The following is a 27130-nucleotide window of genomic DNA, read 5'->3' as shown; positions in this document are numbered from 1 at the left end:
TACTTGTTAATAAAAAAATCAATCAAAAAAAAAGGAGGGCCAAGGTGACAGGAACCCAGGAGGATGGCCAGGTGGAGCCCAGAGTGGAGGTAAAGGTGGGTGTGAGCAGATGGCAGGGTGTGGCACCCCCTGGTGACAAGAGGAGGTGCTGCATGCAGAAGTGGGACCTGGTGGGAAGATGTGCAGAGATGGGCCTTACAGGGACACAGGACCTGGGAGAGGGGCTGTGAGTGGGCAAGTTTATTCCACTTCATGCAGACACTGACCCACACACTTGGGAAGCTTAAAAATAATACACTGACCCACAAGGCATCTGTCCCCCACCTCCCCATGAAACACGGAGAGTCACTTGGCTGAGTGGGGTCCGAGGGTCCAGAAGCCTCCATCCTCATCCTTGGACAAGGCAGCAGTAGGGGTCCAGGTGGTGGAGAAGGGCAGTGTCCTTTCTCCCCAGAGGAAAAGTGCACAGACAGGGCTGAGGCCCCAAGGCCGGGAGGCTCCACTCTCACGGCAGATTGGCAGCAGACATGCCAGGCCGGTGTCCTTCATAGTGCCATCCCCTGAAGGACCCGGTGGCCTGGCAATGGGTCGTAGATCTCAGGAAACAGGGGGGCAGGCAGCATCCACTGGGGCTAGCTGGCCACAGTGGGCAGACTGAGAGGGTGGTTGGGCAGCACCCCCTAGAGGGGTGCCCAGTTAGTCCTGGGCCTCCTCTGAGCGCCACTTGAGAGCATGGTCCTTATGGGCATCGGGTAGGATCTGGTTGCGCATGCCTCCAAGCACATTGGATGTGGCCTCTGAGGCGACGATTATGGGCTTCACCACTGTTGGGGGCAACTGTCGGATCACACCTCCGACGGCACCTGTCAGTCCCTTCTGCTCATGGCCCCGTGATGCCACATCACAGATGGTCTGAGCTGTGTCCAGGATGCCCTGTGGAGGCCAGACGTCAGTAAGGGAGCAGAGTGGGATGGCTGGAAGAAGGGCTAGGGTGCTCTCACCTCTCGAACAGCATCATAAGCTTTGGCCATGCCTTCCCGGAGGTCAGCTGGCTGCTGACCTCTGCGCAGCCTCCGAGAAGATCGCTTGTCTTGCAGTGAGCGGGAGATGGGAGCCGCCGGGGACAGAATGTCATACACTGTTTCAGCTGTGGCCTGAAGACACAGGATACTTGGGTGGTGACGGGTAGCCTGGCAGACATACTGACCCCTAGGCTTGCTGGACATCCTAGGGACGAACCCCTCAACCTCCTCATATCCAGCTTTCAGATGTGCTATCCCTGAGCCCCGTTTGGCTTCATCCTCCTCCTCCTCCCCAGGCTCAGGAAACATGCATGCCTACTCCCCCTTACCCCCTTCTTCCTGCTAAGCACATGCCCAGGCACGACCCCATGGTTGAGATTTGCGCAAGACTTATCTCCCTGGTTCCCTAACCACTCTTCACTCAGCCTCCCCACCTAGAGTGGCAGCCCCGTGAAGACCCCAAGGTTGAGCCCACTGCTGCGCTTGGCCTTCTCTCTACTCACCAGCTCCTCTGCACTCTGCCCGCCCACTCCCATCATGTCATCCTTCTTCCCCACCCAGCTGAACATTCCTGGGGCTCTCTGGTGCTGACCCTCCAAGCCTATCCTGAGATGCTTCCTTTCACATCCTGGGCCCTGAGCTCCCAGAATGCACAGTGCTCTCCTCAGGTCTGTAGGCCCCTCCCTACCCATTCAAGAACTTATCCTTTTGGGCTGGAAAGATGCAGCAGTTAAGGCTCCTGCCTGCAGAACCTAAGGACCCGAGTTCAATTCGCCAGCACCCATCTAACTCCAGATGTACAAGGTGGTGCATGCTTCTGGAGTTTGTTTGCAGTGGTTAAAGGAAGGCCCTGGTATGCCTAGTCTCTATCTGCAACTCTCAAATAAATAAATAACTTATCCATTCCCTCACATGGCTTCCCGGAGGACCTCTCAGGGACTAGATACAGCAGGGCTAGTCTCTGCACCTGTTTCTCTATGGACTTATTTCACTCCCCCTTCAGCCAGCCATGAGCATGGAGACACAGGGAGCCAAGGGTCTGGGAGGCACTCCCGCCCCTACCCACGGGAGCCATTGCGCCACCTGGCCTCTCCCCGTCTCAGCACTGACATTAGGCTGTGACAGCCAGCCTGTCAGCTCCCAACAGAGCTGTGAGGACAGAGCTGGTAGTCTGGGGTCTGAGGTTGTCCCCTCCTTGTCTCCCCACCTCCAACTCACCTGGATGGCCTGTACGACCCGGTTGCTCAGTTCCAGGGCAGCAGAGGCTGTGGACGAGCCGAAGGAGGCAGCCCCACGCTGCAGCCCCCGCATGAGGCGCCCATCCTTCCTATACTGCTCAATGGGCAGCCACAGCAGGTCCCGGAACCCTTGGACTGAGGAGACAGGGGTTATCAGAGATGCCTGAAGCTAGCTGGGTGTGGTGGTGCACACCTTTAATCCCAGCACTTGGGAGGCAGAGGTAGGAGGATCACTGTGAGTTCAAGGCCACCCTGAGACTAATTCCAGGTCAGCCTGGAATAGAGTGAAACCCTACCTCAGAAAAAAAAAAAAAAAAAAAAAAGGCTTGAAGCTGCCTCTACCCTCAAACAGGTCTCATGTAGCCCAAACTGGCCTTGAACTCACTGTATTGCTGAGGATGACCTTGAACTTCGGATCCTCCTCCTCTAAGTTGTAAGATGACAGGCTTGTGCCACCACACTCTGCTTTATTTGGTGCTGGGGATAGAACCCAGAGTTGTCATGCATGCTAAGCAAGCATTCTACCGACTGGGCTACATCTCCAGGTCCACACTTATTTCATTTCATTTATTTATTTATTTTTGGTTTTTCAAGGTAGGGTCTCACTCTAGCTCAGGCTGACCTGGAATTCACTATGGAGTCTCAGGGTGGCCTTGAACTCATGGAGATCCTCCTACCTCTGCCTCCTGAGTGCTGGGATTAAATGTGTGCACCACCATGCCCAGCCTCACATTTATTTATTTTTTTTAGAGGTTCTGGCTAAAAGCCCTGGCTAGCCTGGAACTTACTATATATACCAGGCTGGCCTTGAACTTGCAACAATCTTCCTGTCCTTACCTCCCAGTGTTAGGGCCACTATTTTTTTGTTTGTTTGTTTTTTCAAGGCAGGGTCTCACTCTAGCTCAGAGCTCACGATGGCCTTGAACTCACAGCAATCCTCCTACCTCTGTCTCCCAAGGGATGAGATTAAAGGCTTTTTTTTTTTTTGATGGTGTCGTGGGAGCTGCCAGGGACAGAATGTCATACATTTTATCACTCTAACCCAGGTTGACTTGGAACTCACTTGTAGCTCCAGGCTAGCCTGTATCTCTCAGCAATCCCACTACCTCCCAATCATAGTTTCTAGGCTACCCAGAAGGAAGGAGGTTTAAAGACTTCTTAGCATGATGGAGAAAGTATGGTGTCACATGCTCCTGAGGTGGAGGCAAGCTCAACCTGGGCTATATAAGACCTCGACTCAAGAAACAAACAAGGGGCCGGGCATGGTGGCACACGCCTTTAATCCCAGTACTCAAGAGGCAGAGGTAGGATTGCCATGAGTTTGAGGCCACCCTGGGACTACATAGTGAATTCCAGGTCAGCCTGAGCTACAGAGAGACCCTACCTCAAAAAACTAACCAACCAACCAACCAAACAAGCAAACAAACAAACAACAACAAAAACTAGGGGCTGGAGAGATGGCTTAGCGGGAAAGGCACTTGCCTGCAAAGCCAAGGGACCCAGGTTCGACTCCTCAGGACCCATGTAAGGCGCACACATCTGGAGTTCGTTTGCAGTGGCTGGAGGCCCTGGCATGCCCATTCGCTCTCTCTGCCTATTTCTGTATCTCTCTCTTTCTCAAATAAATAAATAGTTAAAAAAAAAAACAAAAAAAACAAGGGCTGGAAAAATGGCTCAGTGGTTAAGGCGCTCGCTTGCTAAGCCTAAGGATCTGAGTTCAATTTCCTAGTAGCCATGTAAAGCCAGATACATGGCGGCGCATGCATCTGGCATTTGTTTGCAGTAGCTAGAGGCCCTGGCATGCCCATTCTCTCCCTCTCTGATTGTTCTCTCTCAAATAAATAAATAAATAAAATATTAAAAAGTAGCTGGGCATGGTAGCACATGGCTTTAAAATGGGAGGTAGAAGCCAGGCGTGGTGGTGCATGACTTTAATCCCAGCACTTGAGAAGCAGAGGTAGGAGGATCACCATGAGTTCAAGGTCTCCCTGAGACTATCAAGTGAATTCCAGGTCAATCTGGGCAAGAGTGAGACCCTACATCAGAAAAACCAGCCAAACAAACAAAAAACCACCACCAACAACATAACCCCCCCAAAATATTCTTAAGAAAGCAAACAAACCAACAAGAAGAGAGGTCTAAAAGCCAGCCACTCACAGAGCTGGACAACTGAGTGCATGGGGCCCACGCCACCGAGCAGCCCAGGCAGCTGGTTCTTGCGGATATCTTGCAGCCACTCATTGAGGGCATAGCCCAGCACCTTGTCCACACCCAGGAGCCTGGAAGGGAGAGGAAGGAAAGGTAAAGTGGGCGAGAGCCACATATTGCTAGCCTAGGGGCCAAAATGACCAAGGACCTCTACCATAATTATTGCGGGCATCCCTTCCTCCCCAGAGTCCCACCCAGCCCTGTGGAGCAATAGTGACTGCTCACTTTACAGAGGATGAGCTGGGGCCTTGAGAGGGGTAACAACTTGGCCAAGGCCACACAGTGAAGAACTGAGCAAAGGGAAGATTTGGAGCCCTGGGGAGGGGTGAAGGGTTGAAGGCTCACCCATGCCGGCAGCAGAGCCGCTTGAGCTTCAGCTCGGAGCAGTTGAGCTGGGCCAGGCCGATGAAGAGGCCAGTGAATGTGCCCTGGTGGGGAGGAGGCGGCATGGAGAGAGGGTATCTGGCTATGCATTGAGAAGTGAGACTGGTGAAACTTGTCACGAGACTCTGTTGAGCAGAGCCGGGACCACGGTCCACACAACCTGCCTGATTCATGAAGCCACTTACCACTTGGTCCATGGTGACATGCTTGCCGTGGTAATCCAGACAGATGGGCACCTCTGATGTGAAGCGGAACTCCCTGGGAAGGAAGCAGAAGAGGAGGAACCTTTGGTCACTCTCCAGGTCTCCTGCAGCCTGACCCAGGAACCTTGTTCCCCAGCCTTACCTGAAGTAGATGGGCTGCTGGTCAGAGGAGCTGTGGCTGCCACCTGGGGCTTCCTGTAGACTGCTTGTTGTCTCTGTGCCTTCAGACTGCCCTTCTTGGGGGTTGCTGGGCTGGCCTTGCATCTCAGGGCAAGCTACGGGAAGACAGGTCACAGACTCAGGATGAGACTGGGGATGGCTGGGTAACTGGCTGTCCTGACAGGCAGGGTCTAGACCCTCCCCTCCCTGGCCCAGCCTCTCACCCTCAGTGGAGGCATCCCCTGAGATCATGGGGTTGATGCCAGCGGCCAGGCTGGTGAAAAAGTCCTTGAGAAAGAAGAGGGCATCCTACAAGAAGAGTTTGGGAAACAGATCAGATCCAGAGGTCTAGAGACAATAGGGTCACAATGGGCTCTGCCCTCACTGCCCACTTACCTGGTCCACGTTGAGCCGCAGAGGCATCAGCGAGACTCGAAGACAGCACTCAGGGCCACCCAGGCTGCTGGTGGGGGCCACATGCAGTGCCTTGATGGTGAGCTGAGGGTGGAGGAAAAGCTCTGGGTGGCTGCTAGGCCTTGGGGGTCCCTGTCCCCAACTGCCACCCAATCAACCCTACTTCTGCCCATGCTATTCCCTCTGCCAAGCCCTGGCTGGGCTCTGCTCTCCCCTTGGGGCACAGACTACCCAGGTGGGTCTGTGGATCCGTGACGCCTGTGCCCTAGCGCACCATGTTGGAATGCGTGCGCCGTGGCAGCCGCTCGCTCGTGTGCAGGTGCAGGAACTTGTTGATCTTGGAGGTGGCCAGGCGGTCACGGATCTCGAGCTCCTGGACGATGAGCACCTGGCGGGACAGAGGCCGCTCCTCCAGCTCCTGGCCAGGGGCCGTGCCCGTGGCTGGCTCTTCTGGGTAGACTTCATGCTGGAAGCTCACCTGCAGGGAAATAAGGCCTGAGCAGAGCCCAAAGGTCGCAGAGGGAATGGAATGGAAAGGTCTAGCTCAGGGCCCTTCCCTCTCCCTCAGCCCCACTCCAAGCAGTGAACATATCTCTGCCTGGCCACATGAAACCTGACCTGCCTAAATCCCTCCTTGCCATTTGTCTGATATAAGGGGCTCAGGCCACCCTGTCCCCAGATACTGTCAAAACCTCCTCTGTACCTCACAGCTGCCATCTAGTCTCAGAATACCTCCTTTTGACCACATCTTCTATCCATCCTCCACACCTGCAAGCACTCCATGCCCTGGCCTAGTGGGGATCTGCCCCCCTCTCCAGACCTGTCTCCACGTACAATCACTGTGCTGCTGACTAAACTGCACTTCAGGCCCAGGCATTCCCAGTCTCAGGCTTCTGCAGCGCCCTCCTGTCCTCTAGAAGCATCATACCACTGCTTGGATGTTGTCTCCTAGGGTTCCACCCCCAACACACACATGCCTCATAGCCTGCTGCTCCCAACAGCTTGCATGCTCTGCCATCTGCCTCCAACTTTCCTCACGAAGCCCAGGACAAGCTGGGCCACTCTCACGAAGTGGGACCTCCCTGTCTACCGAGGCTGAAACCATCTGGAAGACTCTACTTTGTCTCAAACATGATACGGGACTCTTCCTGATGTCCTGTGCTGGCTGATGTGGTCTCTCCTCCAAACTCCCAAGGGTTCCCGCCTTACTCCAGGAAGATCAAGACAGTTTCTGTGCTCCTCAGGACCCTGTACAAGCCGGCCCTATGGGTCCCTGGCCTCACCTCCTCCCACTCTCCCTCACTCAAACTTCAGCCTCTTCAGTGGCCTGGTGGTTCCTGGAGGATTCCAGCTGGGCTCCTGGCCATGCTCCTAGCTTACAGTGTTCACGCTGTTGCCTAGCTCTGCTCCTTTGTGCATTTACTCGTCTTCGTTCAGAAGCCTGTGTTTCAAGAAGGCTCTCTTGCCTTCCCATATCAGTCTTCCCCTTTCCCATCACTGGCCACATTAGGACTACCTCCTTCCGTTTTGCCTAGCTCTTACCACTACACAGGCAAGGTTTGGTCTGCTTTGCTCTTTTCTATGAGCAGCCTCAAAACAACTCCCTAGGCAGGCACTGACAAATGCCAGTGCATGCCACACCACTGTGCCCATGGCCTGTGCTCACCTTGCTGAGCTGGATCTCCATGAGGACATGGTGCTGTCGCCCACTGCCGCCCTGTGTGCGCCAGGAGTTCTGGGGCCTGTTGGGGCCAGAGCTGCGGGAAGGGGAGCTCCTGGGGCCTGTGAAGCCAGCTCTTGTCCTGGGAAGAGACAGAGGACAAGCTAGCTCAGAGGAAATGCCTACCCTCTCCGACCTCAGCATAGGCCTTTCTGCCTGGAGCAAGAGACCTCTGCTAGACTTGGGCCAAGGGAGGAAGGAAAAGTCGAAGCTAGTGAAGAGGGCATGGACTAGAGGCTGCCAGCTAACTAAGCCCTAGGTCCATCAGCTGCCACCCACACTCCCCTCACCTGTGGGAGGGGTGGGGGCCAAAGTCTCGGCCCCCATAGAGGTGCCATATGAGAGAGACTTCCCGCAGCACCACACGGCTGCTGGGCACTGGGAAGTGGGCGGGTGCCCTCAGGAGATCTGTGCTGCCCAGTGGCCGGGAGAAGTGTCCATCCTGTATGACGATGGGGCCTGGATGCAGCTGTGTCACCACGGGCTCCCCATCTCGGGGCTGCAGGAGGGGATAAGCAAAAATGTGTGGTACAGAGGTGGCTTCTGCTCAGCCCTCCAATTCCAATTCCTGTCGTTCTATCTCCCCCATATCTCCCTGCTCTATTTTTGACAAGAAGAAAATGGCCCTCTTAGGCCACCATCCCAAAGCCTATTTCTGATTGGTTTGTCCAGGAAGGGCTCATGCAGCCTTGTCAGCTTGGTGCTCAGTGAGCTTGGACATTCCTATTGACTCTTGCAAGTACACGACTCTTTCTCCATTCTTTTAGGTGTCCCAGTCTCTCTGTGCATGACAACAGGCCTCCTCTTCCTCTGGAAGGTTCCACTGCTTCTTTCAAGCCTGGAAGAGCCAAAGCTGCCACCTGCTGGCTTCTCTCACCAGAGAGTTCTAGAAGGGCTGAGCAACCACCAGAGCACCCAGAACTGCCCAAACAGCTACCTAGGGGGTGAGCAGGGACCAAGCCAGCCCTACCACCACACACCGGGATGCCCAGACCAGGGGCGTCAAGGATGCAGAATTCATCACTGTCCAGGGTGTCTCCATCCCTCTCTTCTTCCCTTTCATTTTCCTTTACTTCAGAGCGGCACCCTAAGTTGTCAGAAGGGGCCCCAGGAGGGGGGGCCGGGGCCTGGGCCCCACTCCGTTCACCTGGAAACAGGTAGACAGAGACAGGCGATGCCTGAGGGAGGAGACCACCTGTGGGAGAGAGGACAATGTCAGACGTCGCTGAGGGAGCTTGCTTAGGGCGGTCCCCAGAGGATACTCTCCCACCTGAGGACTGAGCCAGTTCCCACAGGCTGCGCTCGGTGTCCAGGAGGGCGTCCGTGAGGTCCCGCTGGTTGATGAGGGCTGTCTCCACTGGTGGGCACAAGGGCAGGGAGGCGGGGCTCTCAGAGAGCTGGGGCAAAGAGGGGAGAGAGCGGGAGTGAGTGTCAGGAAAGAGTGGTGGCCCCAACACTCCCCCAGATCCAAGCCCCGAGGGCTATACAAAGCGAGGGGCCTGGCCAAGCTCTGGCAGCCTGCATGGCCAGGCCTCACCTGTACCTTCTGGCCGGCGATCTCCGTGGGGCTGGGGGGCCGGGGTGGGGGGTGCAGATCACCCGCGCTGGTGACGTACTGGAGCAGGTTGGCCAGCAGAGCGCAGGAGTCAGCACAGCTGTGTACATGTACCACGTTGTTGGAGCAGCGCAGCTCAAACAGCGGCTGGCTCTGGGGACAAGCAGCCAGTGGCATCAGCGTAAGCCCCACTGCCCGTTGGGTTCCCACCCTGGGAAGGGCACTGAAGTCCATCTCTGCTATAAGAACAGATCTCTTGACTGGCCAGCCTGGGCAGTACCTCACTGTCTCCGATGGGCAAACAGCCCAGAGAAGTGCATCCACTCAGACCCTGAGAGATCTTGCCTGCCCCTGACCTCAGCCTAGTGATGCAGGACCCGTTATCTCACTGCATAAATGAGGAACGGAGAACTCGGCTGCTTCCCCAGCCCCCACTTCTGCCCTGCCTGCTCCACTGTATCCTCTCAGTGAGCAGAGAGGGACCCTCACGTGGGCTTGCCCCTTCCCAGTAAGGCACTACCCACAGACTACAAGGGCAGGCTCTATGAACCTAGGACGGCTCCCTGGACCCACGGTCATGGCCATACTCACCAGTTTGCCCTCAGTGCTCCCTTTCCAGGTTTTGATCACAAGCTCTAGGAGGTCAACATCCAGGACACAGATGTAGTCTGAAGCAGAAAGCGAAGGAAAGGTTCCTGTTGCTGTCTTTGACCCACCCGCTTCTGCCCACCAGCAGGACCAGGGAAAGAAGGCTGTGTGTGTGTGTGTGTGTGTGCGCGCGCGCACGCGCGCACTGAACAGGACAGCAGGTGGGTGACACCTAGCTGTGGCAGGGGCTTGTTCCCTCGGGAGTGCAGGCAGCCCAATCCAGACCCTGCCCACCTCGCCGCACATCCAGGGTCTCCGTCTCACACTTGTCGGACAGGTACAGGGCAGAGTCGTCAAGGATGAACCTGGTGGGGAACAGGGCTGAGAGGGGCCCGGGAGCCACTGCAGGTGGCAGCTCAGTGGCAGCTGAGCAAGAAGGGGACTCCTAGAGAGCAGGGGGGCCCGAGCTCCCCAGAAGCTGCTGTGATGAGGCCTCTTTGGCCTCAATGGTGAGCAGAGTGGGTCTGGGCTCCCTCGTGGCAGGGCAACGGACATTTACTCAGGGCCAGCACTTAAAGATACTCAAAAAACTTCCAACACTACCGCCTCATTTGGGGTTCATAATATGAGTGGCGTCATTCATCCCACACCATTTATTGTCTGTCTATCTATCTCTTCATCCATTTTTGTGGAACTGGAGAGTGTGTGATGCTAGGTATATAGACGCTGTAGTCCTAAGCCACAACCATTTTTTTTCTTTCTTCTTTCTTTCTTTTCTGTTATTTCCCCCCCTTGCCCAGGCTGGCCTTGAATTCATGGTGATCCTCCCACCTCTGCCTCCCAAGTGCCAATACACCCAGTCTAAATTTTTTTTTTTTTTCAATTTGAGAGAAAGAGACAGACCGAGAATGGGTGTGCCTTTGGCCGCTGCAAATGAATGCCAGACACATGCACCAGTTTGTGCATCTGGCTTACATGGGTCCCAGGGACTTGAAACAGTCCTTTGGCTTTGCAGGAAAGCACCTTAACCACTAAGCCATCTCTCCAGCCCTAAATTCTTTTGCTAACAGACTTTATTTATTTATTTTCAAGGAGAGAGAATGGGCACACCAGGGCCTCTAGCCACTGCAAACCACATGCATGCATGTACCACCTTGTACATTAGGCTTTATGTGGGTACTAGGGAATCGAACCTGGGATGGTAGGCTTTGCTGGCAAGCACCTTAACTACTTAGCCATCTCCCCAGCCCTTATTTTTATTTTTTTGAAGTAGATCTCATTCTAGTCCAGGCTGACCTAGAATTCACTATGTAGTCTCAGGCTGGCCTCAAACTCATGGTGATTCTCCTACCTCTGCCTCCTGAGTGCTGGGATTAAAGGCATGTGCCACCATGCCCAGCTCCCCCAGCCTGTTTTTTTTTGTTTTTTTTTTTTTTCTGTTTTTCAAGGTAGGGTCTCACTCTAGCCCAGGCTGACCTGGAATTCACTATGTAGTCTCAGGCTGGCCTCAAACTCACAGCAATCATCCTACCTCTGTCTCCAAAGTGCTGGGATTAAAGGCATGTGTCACCACATCCAGCTCATTATTTTTTCAAATCTTGAGTTGCCCAAGCTGACTTTGAATGTTAACCTCTGACCTCAGCCCTTGCAAGGAACTGGGATTACAGGTGTGTACTACTATGCCCAGTTCATTTTTTGTTTGTTTTGTTTTAAATATGTAGGGCTGAAGATTGGTATGCTATTTGCCTACCATGTATTGAAGCCCTAACACAGCACAATTTTTTAAAAAACATCCTTTTTTTCCCAACCGAGATAGTGTGTCACCCTAGTTCAGGCTGATCTAGACTTCACTATGTAGTCTCTTCAAGGCCACCCTAAGATGACAGAGTTAATTCCAGGTCAGCCTGAATCAGAGTGAGACCCTACCTCAAAAAAAAACAAAAAAAAACAAAAAAAAAACTATGTAGTCTCAGGGTGGCCTTGAACTAATGGTGATCCTCCTACCTCTGCTACCCGCATGCTGGGATTAAAGGCGTGCGCCACCACACTGGCTTTTAACGTACTTTTTTTAAAGTACTGAGGACTGAACTCAGGGTCTTCCACATGCTCTGCCACTGAGCTACATCTCTAGCAGTATGTACTTTGTCAATTCAATTTTTCTCAGTAACAGTTGTACCATGGCTCTTTCCTTCCCTTCTGGTTTGGGGTCAAACCCAGGGCCCCGTACATGCTAGGCATGTACTCTATCATTGAGCCGCACCCCAGCCCAGCTATATTACAGAGGTGCTGTATTCTGTCTTGCTCATCTTTGTATACTTGAGGAACCCCAGAAGGGAGATTACAAAATCAAGAGCACTCACGCTCTTAAGGCTGACTGGGGGTAGTTCCACTCCCACACTCACATTCCTAAGGATGTGAGAACACCATCACCCCAAATGCAGACAGGCTCGGAGAGGCCCTGGGCAGACACACAGTAGGTGGACAGTAGCAGTCGAGCTAGGAGTGGACGGACGGGATGTGAGGGCAGCCAGCATACCTGAGCACGAAGGTAGATGTGTCCATGACAATGTTGCTGGAGAGGGTGAAGGTCTCGGCGGTGACAAGGACACGCACAGGGAGGTAGAGGGGCCTGAAAAGCAGACTGGGGCTGGGACAGGCTCCTCATACTTGAGGCCTGCCCCAATCCCTGCGTCCCCTCAGCCACTCAGCCTCGGTACCTGTAGTCCACAGCGCAGGAGAAGAGGTGTGTGTGCAGAACGGTGATGACTGTTGGGGGCAGGTAGCCAAGCACGGGGTCATCCAGCACATCCAAGAAGTCCAACAGCTTTGGAGACCAGGGTGGGAGGAGCAGTGAGGATAAGGTGGCTTCCTCTAGCACCTTCCTGTCCTGTCCCCACCTGCTGCCATCAGCTGTCCACCACACCCCTTGCTGGGCGCTCCAGCCAAGGTCAGCGCCAGTCCAGCCCACGCTCTTCACACTAACTGGTTTGGTCCATGTTTGCCATGCCTGCCCTAACCCGAAGTCCAGAGTCACTGCACCATGTGACTTCCCAGCCACCTTTGCTCACCTGGGAATGCCAGCTCTGTTCAGGCAAGGCCATGTAGTGGCGTAGAGTGGCTTTGTGGAGCCGTATTGTCACCAAGAACTCCTGGGGGAGGGGGTGCAGTCAGGATTGTAGGGGGCCTAGCCTGGTGTACACCAGGGAGACAATCACCTAGCCAACTGGGTGGGTGGCCTGCAGAGGAAGCCCTACCTTGACATTCTTGTGGGGGTCTAGGTGGATGCGCACCGCCGCAGACAGCATGGGAGGTCCCGGGCCCTGGCCCTTGCGGGCAGAGGCTCGTTCAGCCACCCCTTCCTCTGATGGGTAGATGGTTGGGGCCAGCTGGGCCGGGGGAGAAGAGCTGGGCAGATCCAGGTGAGTGGGCAGGAGGTAGTCATCCATGGCAGCTGGAGAGGGATCTTATGAGTCCCATACTGAGGTAGCTGCCCACTCTGCTCACAGCCCACGACCCTCCTGAAAGCCCGACACTGGCCCTGGAAAGGCAGCAGTGCCCAGCTCTGATACCTCGGTGGTAGAGCGTCGCCTTTTCGGCTTCCAGGCAGAAGTAGCCAAGCCCCGGCTGACCACGGTACTGGGAGACACTAAAGATGGTACCCTGCTCCACGTCCAGCACCAGCTCCCCATGTGCAAACTCCAACCTCCTACTAGATTCGTCCTGCAGATTGACACATCTGGTTTGACTGCAAGGGTCTTTAGAGGCTTTATACAGAGTGGCAGCTCCAGTTCCACCAGACACTGCTGGATGCCTGCGGCATTGCCTCTTGCTAAAGGGAAGAATCCCTACTCCACTAGCCTCCTGGGGACCAAACAGTGCATACTTTGCCCCTGGCACTGTCCAGTGCAATGGAGAAGGGAGTGAGCTGATATGGGTAGGGGCCACAGGATGGCATTGGGTGCTATTGGGCCCCTGCAACTTCAAATCTTTATGTTCTTGACTTGGAGCTGGTAGACTTGTTTAGCTCTTATAACAAGGGGGTTCTGAAGGGAGTTAGGGCTTACCTGCCAAGGGCCGCCTCACCTTGGCCTCACAGAGTGCTGTGATCCGACCCTTTAGCACTGTCACCAGTGTAGAGAAGGTACTCTGGGAATGACGGCCTGAGGGCACGGGGGCGGGGGGCCGGGGAGCACCCGATGCCCCCACGGAGAAGAACTGAGCGTCTTCATCATCCGAGTCAGAGTCTAAGGCGGAACAAGTCGGCTGGGCTGGAGGGAGATATGCAAGGCTAGCCCAGCCCTGCCCACACGTGGAGTCCTCCTTGCCACCTAGCTGATGCTCCCCTTGTACCTATCTTGAAGGCCGACTTGCACATCTTGAACCCCGTTGAGCCCGGGAGACCAGGGGGTTGAGGCGCAGCAGCGGGCGTGGGAAGCAGGTCTGCAGGCTCCCACATGAGCAGGTCATTGTTGATCCTGACATGGGAGCACGGAGGACAGTAGAGGTGAGGGAGGACAGGCCCCGGGGCCTTGCCCAGCCCAGCCTGCCCTGTGTCTCCACCTGTTGTAGATGCTTTCGTAGACTTCCTTGCTGGGCAGAAAGATGTGGGCACTGGGCAGGGTCACATCTAGGCTGCAGCGGGACAGCGCCAGGGTCCGGCTCTGGAATGTCCTCATCTCCTCAGGGTCTCCGGGGATGACCATCTGGATGGGGTGGGTGAGAAGAAAATTGGGTGGGGAACGTCAGCGAAGGCGTGTGGGGCCTGCTTCTGGCTCCCAAAATAAGACCCCAGTTGGCCAGAGTCTTGACATTTACTGTCCATCACAGCCCTTCTCTGCTGGGGGTGTGTGATACTCATTTGGGATATAATGCCAACATCATGCTACTCCTTGCCCTAGGGATTTCCTGAGAGTGAACTCTTTTTTTTATTTTATTTATTATTTTTTTTTTTTAATTTATTTGAGAGTGACAGAGACAGAGAGAAAGACAGATAGAGGGAGAGAGAGAATGGGCGCACCAGGGCTTCCAGCCTCTGCAAACGAACTCCAGACGTGTGCGCCCCCTTGTGCATCTGGCTAACGTGGGACCTGGGGAACCGAGCCTCGAACCGGGGTCCTTAGGCTTCACAGGCAAGCGTTTAACCGCTAAGCCATCTCTCCAGGCCCCTGAGAGTGAACTCTTTTAATCTTCAAATGGCTTATGAGATAGAAGTCCTCATGTTTATTCCCCAGAGGAAGAAATACATTTCCAGGCAACTCCCACAGTCACCAAGTGGGAGAGCCTACATTCCCCAGAAGGGTTTGCCCCCCTCCCCCCCCCCCCCCCCCCGCCCCGCAAACTGGTTCCCTAGCTGCCTTTCATGCAGCCCTCCTCAGATTTAGAAATGAGGATTTTTGTTTCCTTTTTGAGTTAGGGTTGTTCTCTGGCCCAGGCTGACCTGGAATTCACTATGGAGTCTCATGGTAGCCTCGAACTCACAGCAATTCTCCTACCTCTGCCTCCCCAGTGCTGGGATTAAGGGTGGGTGCCACCACATTCAGTTCAGAAATGAGGATTTTGAGGCCCAAGTGTACCACCAATGTTTGGCAGCTGAAGTGGCCAAGGCCATGTTCTTGGTGACTAAATGGCCTGCCCTCACCAGTGTGCTTTGCTCCCTGCCTGAGCAGGGATGTTGGGGAGATGGCTCAGGGGGTAAAGCACTTGCCATCCAAATGTGCAGATCTAAGTTCAGAACCCCAGAGCCCAGTCATGGCAGGTGTGGTGGGGCAAGCACAATCCCAGCCCTGGGTGGGTGCTGACAGCTGGGTTCCTAGGGCAAGCTGGATAGCTAGACTAGCCTAACTGGGGAGCTCCAGATTCAGTGATTCTATCTCAATAAGGTGGAGAGTAACTGAGGAAGATGCCTGGTGATGTTGACTTTTGACCTCTACACACACAGATGCACCCAGACATACACATACACAAGGAAAAATAGAGGCCGGCATGGTGGTGCACGCCTTTAATCCCAGCACTCGGGAGGCAGAGGTAGGAGGATTGCCATGAGTTCGAGGCCACCGTGAGAATAGAGTGAATTCCAGGTCAGCCTGAACTACAGCAAGATCCTACCCTGAAAAAACCAAAAGCAAATAAATAAAATAAAAATAATTAATATTTTGGGGCTGAAAAGATGGCTTAGCGGTTAAGGCGCTTGCCTGTAAAGCCAAAGGATCCTGGTTGGATTCTCCAGGACCCACGTAAGCCAGATGCACTAGGGGAGCACATGCATCTGGAGTTCGTTTGCAGTGGCTGGAGGCCCTGGTGTGCCCATTCTCTCTCTCTACTTCTTTTTCTGTCAAATAACTAAATAAATAAAAAAACAATTTAAAAAAATAATTAAAAATTTAAAAATCCTCTCTCCAGTACTGGGTTATATTGTGATCAACACAGGCAGTCCTGCCCTGGCCCACACGCACACAGCAGAGGGTAGGTGAGGGGGAGGATGGGGAAGAGGTGGTGTCAGGCCTCACCTCCTCCGTCTCGTACATAGTCCTCTTGGAGGAGAAGGGCGAGGGCTCAGGTTCCCGCAGCTCACATGGACTCTCAGTCGATAGCTCAAGATCTTCGCCCTTCTCTGGGGTAGTCTCCCACTGTGCACTCCTGGACTTGGGGTTCAAGGTGACCACTACCCTGCCAGGACACAGGCCTGTTTTTCTTCTGACACCTAGGCCCAAGCTGGCCTCTTGCCACTGCCAGCAGCAGAGGCCTCCTTTCCAGCTATCCCTTTCAGCACCCCACTTACTGAGGCAGAAAATACTTGCGACCCGTGCTTTTGGGGTCCAGAGCTTTGGAAACACGTAGGCAGGGGACAGGCGGCTTCTCCCCATCTTCATAGATTCCTGAAGAGTACAGAAGGCCAGAGTGTCACTACTATCACTTTCCCTCCCCCCACTTTTTTTTTTTTATTGTCCCCCTACTGCTGGGTCAACACCCATGGTCTGCTGGGTCCCAAGGAAAGGGTCCACTCTGCCTGTGTCCCCAAAGAAATAGGTCTTTGCCAGGATCTGCTCCATGACCTAATCCTCTCTGTAGTGCCAAGCCCACATCTCCCAAGGCTTGTGTCTGTGTGCCAGGTGTCAACCAGGGGGCTCTTACCATGCAGGTCGGAGCAAGTGAGTTCCAAGCGGGTAGGGGTTGGAGGACCAGGCCCACTGCTAAGCTCTGAGCGGAACTGAGGCTCACTCAGTTCCAGCCGTAGCTGCTCGGCCCGCACAGCCCTGCCGGCCCAGGGGTCCCGCTCAGGCCGTAGGTCTGCGATGGGAAAGCGCAGCCTCAATGTGGCCCGAGGCGCTGAGAGCTGAAACACTGTCTGTTGCTCAGTGGCCACAGGGGGTTCTGTCTGTGAAAGGGTAGGGGATCAGAGCCACCACCAGGACCTCTGCTCAAGTGCCAGAGGTTCTGTGCCCTGCTCCCCACCTCGGCCCAGGAGCACATCTTACTAGCAGGCCAGTGGGTGGCTCAGGGGGTAGGGTAGCCTGGTGCAGGAGGGCAGTAAGGCGGTCCAGGGACCCCAGCTCCACGTCTGCTTGGAAGTCTGCCAGGTCCAGGGATAGTTCTGAGTGGCAATAGCAGGTGACAGAGCGCCGGGGCCGGCTCTAGGTGGAGGTAGGGTGATCAGGTGAGAGAGAGCTGTGGGGTGGGTGAAAGCAGGACAGAAAGGGGCTTCCTCAAGCAAAAAATGAAATCCCAGCCAGGCATGGTGGCGCACGCCTTTAATCCCAGCACTCGGGAGGCAGAGGTAGGTGGATTGCTGTGAGTTTGAGGTCAACCTGAGACTACATAGTGAATTCCAGGCCAGCCTGGGCTAGAGTGAGACCCTAACTTGAAAAAACAAAAACAAAACAAAAATCCTGAGTTCTCCTGATAGTGCGAGAAGAGCTGGGACAGGGAACCCATGAGCAAACTACTGAACAGGGGACTGAACTGAAGGTCTGGCACATGTTAGGCAAGTGCTCTAACAGAAAGTTATAACCTGTTACTTTTTTTTTTTTTGAGGTAGAATCTTACATTAGCCTGAAACTCACTCTGTAGTCCCAGGCCAGCCTTGAACTCACAGTAATTCTCTTACCTCTGCCTCCTAAGTGCTGGAATCAAAGACTTGCACCACTATATTCAGTTTACTCTTTTTTTTTTTTAATATATTTTATTTATTTATTTGATAAAGAGGCAGAGAGAGAGAGAAAGATAGAGCAGGAGAGAATGGACATGCCAGGGCCTTCAGCCATCATAAATGAACTCCAAACGCATGTGTCCCCTTGTGCATCTGGCTTATGTGGGTCCTGGAGAATCGAACCAGGATCCTTTGGCTTTGCAGGCCAGTGCCTCAACCATTAAGCCATCCCTCCAGCCCCAGCTTACTCTACTTCTTTTTTTTTTTTTAATATTTTTTGTTCATTTTTTAATTATTTATTTGAGAGTGACAGACACAGAGCGAAAGACAGATAGAGGGAGACGCGTGCGCCCCCTTGTGCATCTGGCTAACGTGGGACCTGGGGAATTGAGCCTCGAACTGGGGTCCTTAGGCTTCACAGGCAAGCTCTTAACCACTAAGCCATCTCTCCAGCCCACTCTTTACTTCTTGAGACCGGGTCTCACTAAGTTGCCCAAACTGGCCTTGAGTCATACTTTAACTCAGGCAGGCCTTGAACTTGTGATCTTCCTGCCTTAACCTCTCAAGCAGCTAGAATTACAAGCCTGTACCACCAGGCCCAGCTCATGCTGGCTTATAAAACAACAGCCATCCAACACTTGCCCCTACAAGCATCATAGGCCCCAGCCTGTGCTGCTGCCATGTAGATACACGGAAAGACAGCGAGGCTGCGAGATGGTATACTCAACAGGAGTGGATCCGCCTTGCCTACGAAGGCCAAGTGTGGTTGGGCTGGAGCCTGAGGCAGGGAGAGTCAACGTAGGGAGCAATGGGGATGCTGGCAGAGGCCAGAGTGGGGCCAACACACCATGGGAAGCAGCCAACAGTCTCTTGGCCTGGAGTCGGGCAGGGGCAGTTAGTTACCTTGGGTACCCGACGCTGAGTCTGTGTGTGACGCAAGTGGGCACAGGGCCGAGCCGAGGCTTGGGAGCCCAGGTTGCTGGGAAAACTCAGAATCTGGGAGAGGAAATGGGAGACAAACATCAGGCTCCCCCCGGCGCCCCCCCCCCCCCCCGCACCCACCTGAAACCCTAGACCCCACCTCTGCCCTCACCTCTGTGTACTCAGGCTCCGAGGCACTTCTGGGCCACAGACACTCCAGCACCTCCAGCTGCCCGAAATGCACCTCTGTGCTGCTGGTCCGCTGGCCGCGCCTGCCTGTCCGCAACTCCCAGGACAGTTGCACAGAGGTACCCGTGAGCCTGCAGGGGCACAGCATGTGAGTCAGGAGGTGGGCTTGAGAGCTGGAGGGTGGGGTTCCCCATGGGTCTCTGCTTCAGGCTGTGGCTTGTACCGGACGTGGCTGTGAGGACAGGCCCTCTTGAAGCGTGGCCGGAGCTGATGGAAGTCCCGCGAGGCAAAGGGCCCTTCTTTGGTGGCATCAAACTCGGCAAAAAACTGGGTGGTGAGGTCAGGTACTCCGGAAGACGGGGCAGCTGTCTGAAGCAAGGTCAGGGTCACACCTCCCAAGGTCATCTTCAGCAGGGAGTCAGGGCGCATGGTGTCTGGAAGGGGAGTGGGGGCCATTTTGCCTGAGGGGAAAGTAGGGTGATAGCTAGTCACTGAGCTTAGGGCTAGAAAAGCCCTGACTCAGCTGACTATTGGAGGCCAAATCCATTCTACTACATGGCTCTGGAAGGGAACTTGGTTACTGAGTGGTTTCACCAAATACCTCTTGTATGCCAGGCCCTGTCTGTCCAGGCTCATTTTGAACCCTCTGTGGGCACTAGAAGGATCAGTTGGTATGATAAAGCACCCCAGACTAATATCTGACTCACATCCTCAAATGATGAACCAAAACATACAGCCTGGTCTTATTTCACCCTTTCTGTAGAAGGGGAAATTGAGTTCCCAAGAGTTCAAGTGCTTGGCCAAACACACTGACGTGGGAACCTAAGCCATGTCCATTCATCAGCAGCTTCTACCAAGTTAGGACCCCAGAAAACCAAGTCACCAGTGGGTGCATCTCCAAGCACTGGGGTCCCCCCTCAGTGCATCTAAGTCCCAAGTCTGGAGGCCTCTTCTAGCCCTCCTTGCCCCTGGAATAGTGCCCAAGGTGCCTAACTTACCAACCGGGTGGGCTGGGGTGGAGAGCCGGTGGGAGGCCATGTTACTGTGCGCAGAGGAAGCCAGGTCTATGCCAGACAGGGAAAGCTCAGAGACTGCAGAGGTCGCACTGCTTGTGAGGCCAGCCATGGAGAAGAAGAGGTCTAGGGCAAGGTGAGAGGTGTCAGGGACAGATGGGGCGGGCTTCCGGTCTCTTCTACTCACACAGACTGCCCCTCCAACTTGCATTGGTCCTATACCCACCAGTGCTGTCCAAGTTGAGGAGGGGATTGGTGATGGGGTCCGGGCTGAGGGGCTCAGCCACGGCACCCGCCTGCAGCTGCTGATTTAAATCCTGTTCAATCAGCCACAGGTCTTCGGCGCCTAGTGGGCGGCTCTTGTTCAGCTTATCAGCCAGGCCTTCTGAGTCTGTACAGAGGACGTGTTGGTTCAGTCTGGCTGGCTATCTCCAGCACCCATCCTCCCCGCAAAGTGCCCAGCACCTCACCTGCAAGGCTGACAGCGCTGAACAGTTCTTGAAGTTGCTGGAGCTGCTGTGGGGTCAGGAGCAGGTGCAGCGAGCCCAGTTGTCCTGCTACCTCCAACTGGGAGCCAAGGGAACAGCCATGGAGCCCATGCCTAGCACCTAGGCCCTGAGAGCTGCAGCCTACCTGCCCTCCCACTGGAGATACAGGGCACAGGTTGTTAAGCTTAGCTCTATTACCAGCTAACCTTATGAATAAGCCTGGCCACAACTTCATCCTTTGGAGCCCTAGTGACCTATTTTATTTATTTATTTATTTATTTATTTATTTTATTTATTTATTTAGTTTTGGTTTTTTGAGGTAGGGTCTCACTCTAGCCCAGGCTGACCTGGAATTCACTATGGAGTCTCAGGGTGGCCTTGAACTCACAGCAATCCTCCTACCTCTGCCTCCCGAGTGCTGGGATTAAAGGCGTGTGCCACCACGCCCAGCTATCCTTCATTTTATTTTTATTATTATTTATTTATTTATGTTTTGGTTTTTTAAGGTAGGGTCTCATTCTAGCCCAGGCTGACCTTGAATTCACTAGGTAATCTCAGGGTGGCCTCAAGCTCATGGTGATCCTCCTACCTGGCGTGTACCACCACGCCCAGCCCCTTCAGTTTATTTTGAGATAGTCTCACGTGGCCCAGGATGCTGCTGACGACCTTGACCTTGTGGTTCTCCTGCCTCCACCTACTGAGTGCTGAGAGTACAGGGGTGTGCTACCACACCCCGTCTACGCTCTGCTGGGGATCAAAGCCAGGGTTTCGTGTATGCTGGCCATGCACTGCGCTGGACTCAAGCTCAAGGTGGTCCTCCCACCACAGCTTCCCAAATTCTGGGATTACAGGTATAAACCACACTAGGCTTATCCCAGTCTGGCCTGGGGCCAACTGGAGGGTGGGTGTGAGCAGGTGCACCTTCCCCTCACCTTGGGGCCTGGGAAGGCCTCGTTCTGCTTCAGCTTCACCACCAGCTCCATGGACCCTGAGCAGCTGCCAATCTGCAAGGGGGGCTTTGGCGAGTCCACCTGGGAGGGAATCAGTTGAGAAGGGAAAGGCTGCAGGTGCTCTGAGGGATGGAAGGGGGCCAGGTGCTCACAGTGGCAGGAGTCAGTCAGCTTACCTGTGGGGGTAGCTCCTCAAACTGAAGGCGGACCCCTGCCAGCTGCAGCAGCTTGTGCAGGAAGGCAGGCGGCTGATGCACATCCACCGGGGGTGCCTGGCTTGGGTCTCTCACGGCTTCGTCACAGTACTCCAGTCTGGGGAGCAGAGAGTTGTTGTCTCAATCACCCAGGCCTAGGGCCCCCTCTGGAGGCTATATAGATACATATCCAAGGCTTAGAGGCTCAATCAACCCTTAACCTGGGCTAACCTGGACCTTGGATTCCCCAGGTACTCTGGGCCCTGCACTACCTGACCTTGGGCACCAGTGCCTACCTAACACAACCCGTTTCCTTTCCCCAACCCCATCATTTCCCAACCCACTGTGACCTGCCCTACCATTTCCCAGGAGCCTGGTGGGGAGTGGAGGGCAGAAACAGAGCCATTTGGTTTCTCTCCCCGCCTCCCCCCATACTCTAGCCCAGCCCTACCTCTGCACGTGGACCTCCACAGCCAAGCCATGCTCCCCATCGCCCGGCGTGTGCTCCACCCTCACAACAGTGTCCAGGAAGGTCACCTTGATCCTCCGCAGCACTGTGGGGGAGTGTCTTGAGTCAGATGGAGCAGCAAGAAGGAAGACAATGTCCCATCTGGGTAGCAAGATAGCCATGCTGCTATCTGGGGGCCCTGTCCTATGATTCACCCCAGGAACAGGATGGCCAGAAGGTGCCTACTCACCTGTCTCTATGGTTTGAGCGAACATTTCCAGCCCCTCCAGGGGCTGCGGTGGCTCTGAGGGCTCAGGCAGTCCATCACGCAGACACTCTTGGGCCAGCTGCAAGCTTGTAGTCATGCATGAGGCCCAGTTCTGAGAGTCAGCAGCCCCTGGCCCTGTGGGGAGGAAGGACTCCGGGTAGGCAAGCTCAGTCAACTCTTGGGGTACAGGCCCACGCCCAGCACTTGCCCTGCCTCACCTGGGCCCTGGCGGGGCTGCAGGGTGAGCTGAAGGCCTGTCACGTGCACAGTGCAGTGGTCAGTAAGCAGCGCAGCCCAGGGCACGGCCACCTCAATGGAGCTCACGAAGCCTTCCACCAATTCCAGTGGCGATTCCACTGACCTCAGAACCTCGTTCACAGACTGGGAACAGGCAAGGGACAAAATAAGTCAGCTCACCGCCACGCCAAATATGGCTGCCTAGCACAGCCTTGTAAAGCCACTCTGTGTAGGAGAGCACCCTGGCCTTGGCTGTCCCTCCATATACTATCTACAAGGCCCTACCTCAGTTCGTATTGTTCCCTTCTTCTGGCCTGCACCTTTACAATCCAAAGGTATTCACCCTTCAGACCAGCTCAAATGTTCCCTCACTGTTGAGTTCCAAAAAGCACTTACTATTGGGCATGGAGGCAAACATATAATCCCAACACTCAGTAGGCAGAGGAGGATCACCTCAAATTCAAGGTCAGCCTTGAATCTACAGAGTGAGTTCCAGGCTAGCTTTTTTGGGGGAGGGCTTGCTGGGGAGATGATTCAATGGTTAAAGGTGCTTGCTTGCAAAGCCTGCTCCAAGCGTTTGATTCTCCAGTACCCACATAAAGCCAGATGCACAAAGTGGCATATGTCCAGAGTTTGTTTGTAGCAGCAAGACGCACACATAAACACACATCCACCCTCTCTCTCAAATAAATAAACATTTAAAAAAAAAAACAACAACTTTGTCTGGGTGTGGTGTTACACGCCTTTAATCCCTGCACTCCAGAGGCACAGGAGCGAGGATTGCTATGAGCTTGAGGACACCCTAAGACTACATGATGAATTCCAGGTCAGCCTGGGCAAGACCCTACCTTGAAAAAACAGAAACAAAAAGCAAAGACAGCCAGGCATGGGGGTGGCGCATGCCTTTAATTCCAGCATCCAGGAGGCAGAGGAAGGAGGATCACTGTGAACTTGCGGCCACCGTGAGACTACACAGTGACTTCTGGTCCTGGGCTAAAGTGAGACCCTACCTCGAAAAAACAAAAATAAATAAATAAAAAATAAAAAGGGGGGTGGGCTGGAAGTGATGCCTTAGTTGTTAAGGAGCCTGCCTAAGACGCCTAAAGACCCAAGTTTGATTTGTCAAGACCCACATAAAACAGATGCACAAGGTGGCTTCTGGAATTTGCAGTGGCTGGAGGCCCTGGCATGCCCATTCATTCTCTCATTCTCCCATCCAAGTACTAACCAGGCACCGACCCTGCTTAGCTTCTGGGATCAGACAAGATCAGGTGCGTTCAAGGTGGTATGGCCATAGACTCATTCTCTCTGCCTCTTTCTCTCTAGTCCCCCTCTCCCCCTGAGGTAGGGTTTCACTCTAGCTCAGGCTGATCTGGAATTCACTATGTAGTCTCAGGGTGGCCTCAAACTCATGGTGATCCTACTACCTCTGCCTCCCAAATGCTGGGATTCAAGGCATGTGCCACCATACCCGGCAAATAATTATTTTTTTAAATAAATTTTACTCGTTTATTTGAGAGAAAGATAGAGAGGATGGGCAAGTCAGGGCTCCAACCACTGCACACAAACTTCGGATGCATGTGCCACCTTGTGCATCTGGCTTACCTGTGTCCTGGGGAACAGAATCTGGGTCCTTTGGCTTTGCAGGCAAGCACTTTAACTGTTAAGCCACCCCTCCAGCCCTAACACACACACACACACACACTTTTTCTTTTTTGTTTTTTTTCGAGGTAGGCTCTCACTCTAGCCCAGACTGACTTGAAATTCACTATGTCACCTCAAGGTGGCCTCAAACTCACGGTGATCCTCCTACCTCTGCCTCCTTTAATCCCGACACTGGGGAGGCAGAGGTAGGAGGATCACCGTGAGTTCGAGGCTACCCTGAGACTACAGATGAATTCCAGGTCAGCGTGAGCTAGAGTGAGACCCTACTTCAAAAAAACCAAAAAATAGCCGGGTGTGGTGGCGCACACCTTTAATCCCAGCACTCGGGAGGCAGAGGTAGGCGGATTGTCGAGTTCGAGGCCACCCTGAGACTCCATAGTGAATTCCAGGACAGCCTGGGCTAGAGTGAGACCCTATCTTGAAAAAAAAAAAAAAAACAAAAAATAAAAAATTTTTAAAAATTAGCCAGGTGTGGTGGCACCCGCCTTTAATACCAGCCCATGGGAGGCAGAGATAGATGGATTGCTGTGAGTTCGTTTGAGGTCACCCTGAGACTATGTAGCTTCATCCTGAGCTAGAGTGAGACCCTACCTTGAGAAAAAAAAAGTTTGGGGGCTGAGGAGATGGCTCAGCATTTAAGGTACTTGCTTACAAAGCCTGAAGCCCAGGTGTGATTCTCCAGTACCCCATAAAGCCAGCCATATGCTCAAAATGGCCTATGTGTCTGGAGTGCAGTTGCAATGGCAAGAGACCCTGGCTTGCCTGCTCTCTTTCACTCTGCTTGCAAATAAGTATATTATAATTATTATTTGGTTTTTCAAGGTAGGGTCTTCCTTTAGTCCAGGCTAACCTGGAATTCACTATGTAGCATCACAATGACCTCGAACTCACTGCAATTCACCTACCTCTGCCTCCGGAGTGCTGGCATGTGCCACCATGCCTGGGTTTATTATTTTTCCTATAACCAGGGACCCAGTGTGCCAGGATGAAATACAGAGGTGAGCAGCCACCAGCGTGGGAGTGGGGAAAGCCTGCACCTAACCTAGCTGGGCACTCCAGGAAGTAACCAGGAGGAGATGGATGGTGGCCTGTTTCAATTGTGGGACCAACACATGCAGTGGACTGGCAGAGGGGGCAGAAGCAGCTCATGCTTATCCAAGATAAGCATGCAGTTCAAGGATGGAGTATCCAGGAGGTCAGATGGGGCCTGGGAGCCCCAGATACCTGGTATAGCTGTACTTGTCTCACAGGACTGAACCCTGGGTAGAATGCCTGTGCTGGGGTTGTAACCTCACCAGCCTGACAGCTAGCTCCTGAGGGCTTGAGTCACTTGCTTTCTTTCTCCCTATCACCCCAGGTGCTCTGAGTGACATCACCAAAGAGGACCTCAGTAAACACCTGCTAGGCCAGTATATAAACAAGCATATACAGACAGAAGCCCCATAGAGATTGAGTCACCTAGAGGCACATGGATTGGGAAACTGAGGCCTAGACAGAAGAAACTAGTTGTTCCAGATTACTACTATGAGGACTGAGGCCGGATCCAGACCTCTCTCCCAACCTCACCTGATTCTCTAGGCCTGCAGCCTCTTTGGAGGCCTTCAAGTGGAGGCCACAGGGTGAGCACCTGTGAGGACAGGTAGGTGATCAAGGAGCCAGTATTTTGCCGGGAGGGGGAGGGAGGGGGGGAGGCCAGCTCTATTGATCCCCCAAGAAGACAGCAGGGCATGTGAGCTGGGGAATGTTTTTGGGGGACAGGGCTGGAAGTGCAAAGGGGCAGCCCAGATGTATGAACCTTTCAGGCCACCCTAAAGAGGCTGAAGTCAGAGAAAACTCCCTACACTGGACCTCACAGACAAGTAACCAGGACTCCCAACCTACATTTGTCCCAAGCAAGGCCCATCCTGAGCAGCGCCTGCCTGGAGCTGCAGACCCTCGAAGCCAGCCAGAAAAAGTGAAGGCTCTACCACCATGTCCACTCTGCTTGCTTTGGAGCTACAAGGATGACCCAGTGCCAGCCCTAAACTGGAGCCTCTAATTGGTTGCTTGACTACTCCCCAGGTCAGCTGGCCTGTGAGTCAGGGCCCCTCACCCGCCACCCCCAGCCTCAGGCCTCTGGCCTCACTAGCATCATGTCAGACAGCCTCAATCCCTTCCTTGCCTAAGGCCAGATCTCCACACCTGACCAGAAGGCAAAGGTAAGGATTCTCTAAATTTAGTCCTTCCCTAAACCCCAGCTTAGTCCGTCCCACTGTCCCAAAAGCAGGAAGTTAACAGCAGAAGTCCCACGAGGTGTTGATCAACACAGGCAGGCTCTGGACGCTGTTGTTGACATCCACATCCGGAGGCGATTCCCACCCACTCGGCCCAGGATCTCAGGGTCAGGTCAGGGAGCTTTTTCTACAGGTGCCCCTGCCAGGGCTCTGGACCCCCAGTTGCCTTCCAGGACCAACTGCCCTAGTTCCAACTCTGGCTGTCTCGGGGCTCCGCTCCCCCAGTCCCAGTCCTGTTTCTCAGCTTCCTCCTCTCCCTCCCAACCTTAGCTCTTTGTACATCACCCTTCACCACTGTACCCCAAACTCCATGTGATATGGTATTCTCTAGACAGGTGACACCCCAGTCCTCAGCTTTGTTTCTCTGCCTGAGAAGCAGGGATGGAACCCCTAAGCCTCCCAACTCCGGGCTCTGGTAAGGAGGAGACTAGCAGGGATACCCGGCGGCGCCTTCACTCCCGTGGCCCTTTCACATCCAGAGCCTGGTCTTGCAGACCGACCCTTTTCTCCGGAGCCTCGGGTCGCCCCGCTTCCGCCCTCCGCACCTTCCCGGGATTGGGCATGCCTCCTCACCCAGGTCTCCAGGTGGATATCTCGCAGAGCAACGCTGCCCTTGTACAGATCGAGGCTGAGCTGGTCCAGGCTGAGGTGTTCCTGAAAGAAGTGACCCAAGTAATGGTGTAGCAAGTAGCGGCAGACACGCTCTTTCACACAATTCGACCATGGCCAAAGCCATCGTGACATCTCGGAGACCGATGGGCCCCGGGCAGTTTTCGCTTGCCGCCCGCCGGGGATCTCCGCCCGGCTGCGTTGTTCACTAGAGTCCCCGGCTCGCCCCGCCGCTTCT

General features: G+C 54.2%; 1 protein-coding gene across 3 annotated transcripts; it reads right to left on the bottom strand.

The window, feature by feature from the left end:
* Nucleotides 1-225: 225 nt before the first annotated feature.
* Atg2a (autophagy related 2A) lies at nt 226-27130 on the bottom strand. Of its 3 annotated transcripts, none has more exons than XM_004656641.2 (41): nt 26857-27130; nt 22327-22489; nt 22091-22243; nt 21844-21946; nt 21375-21510; nt 21181-21279; nt 20231-20327; nt 19987-20151; nt 19746-19886; nt 18971-19208; nt 18731-18878; nt 18541-18633; nt 16967-17122; nt 16623-16866; nt 16270-16366; nt 15998-16157; nt 14052-14194; nt 13842-13966; nt 13575-13759; nt 13061-13211; nt 12746-12942; nt 12560-12640; nt 12209-12315; nt 12028-12120; nt 9786-9856; nt 9495-9571; nt 8892-9056; nt 8619-8745; nt 8329-8543; nt 7639-7847; nt 7295-7430; nt 5903-6106; nt 5611-5712; nt 5439-5523; nt 5198-5330; nt 5038-5110; nt 4814-4896; nt 4418-4539; nt 2241-2395; nt 1002-1154; nt 226-933 (listed from the first exon to the last, which is right to left on the bottom strand). In XM_004656641.2, the coding sequence occupies exons 1-41, from the start codon at nt 27025-27027 to the stop codon at nt 697-699; spliced, it is 5793 nt and encodes a 1930-aa protein (XP_004656698.2). In that variant the 5' UTR covers nt 27028-27130; the 3' UTR covers nt 226-696. The 3 variants fall into 3 exon arrangements, with proteins under 3 accessions (XP_004656698.2, XP_004656699.2, XP_045008669.1); XM_004656642.2 differs by having other exon boundaries at nt 13575-13735; XM_045152734.1 differs by having other exon boundaries at nt 18971-19181.

The sequence above is a fragment of the Jaculus jaculus genome, chromosome 1 (assembly GCF_020740685.1).
Source record: "Jaculus jaculus isolate mJacJac1 chromosome 1, mJacJac1.mat.Y.cur, whole genome shotgun sequence".
Taxonomy (NCBI): Eukaryota; Metazoa; Chordata; class Mammalia; order Rodentia; family Dipodidae; genus Jaculus; species Jaculus jaculus.
Note: the sequence above shows the minus strand (reverse complement) of the source record. Positions and strands in the feature narration are given on the sequence as shown.

Coding starts and splice junctions, on each gene's coding strand:
- Atg2a (XM_004656641.2), bottom strand. CDS start 27,027: ATGTCACGATGGCTTTGGCCATGGTCGAATTGTGTGAAAGAGCGTGTC. Junction 19,209..19,745: donor CACCCCAGCCCACCCGGTTG/GTAAGTTAGGCA, acceptor CTTTCCCCTCAG/GCAAAATGGCCCCCACTCCC. Junction 13,967..14,051: donor TACGAAAGCATCTACAACAG/GTGGAGACACAG, acceptor CTCCCATGTCAG/GATCAACAATGACCTGCTCA.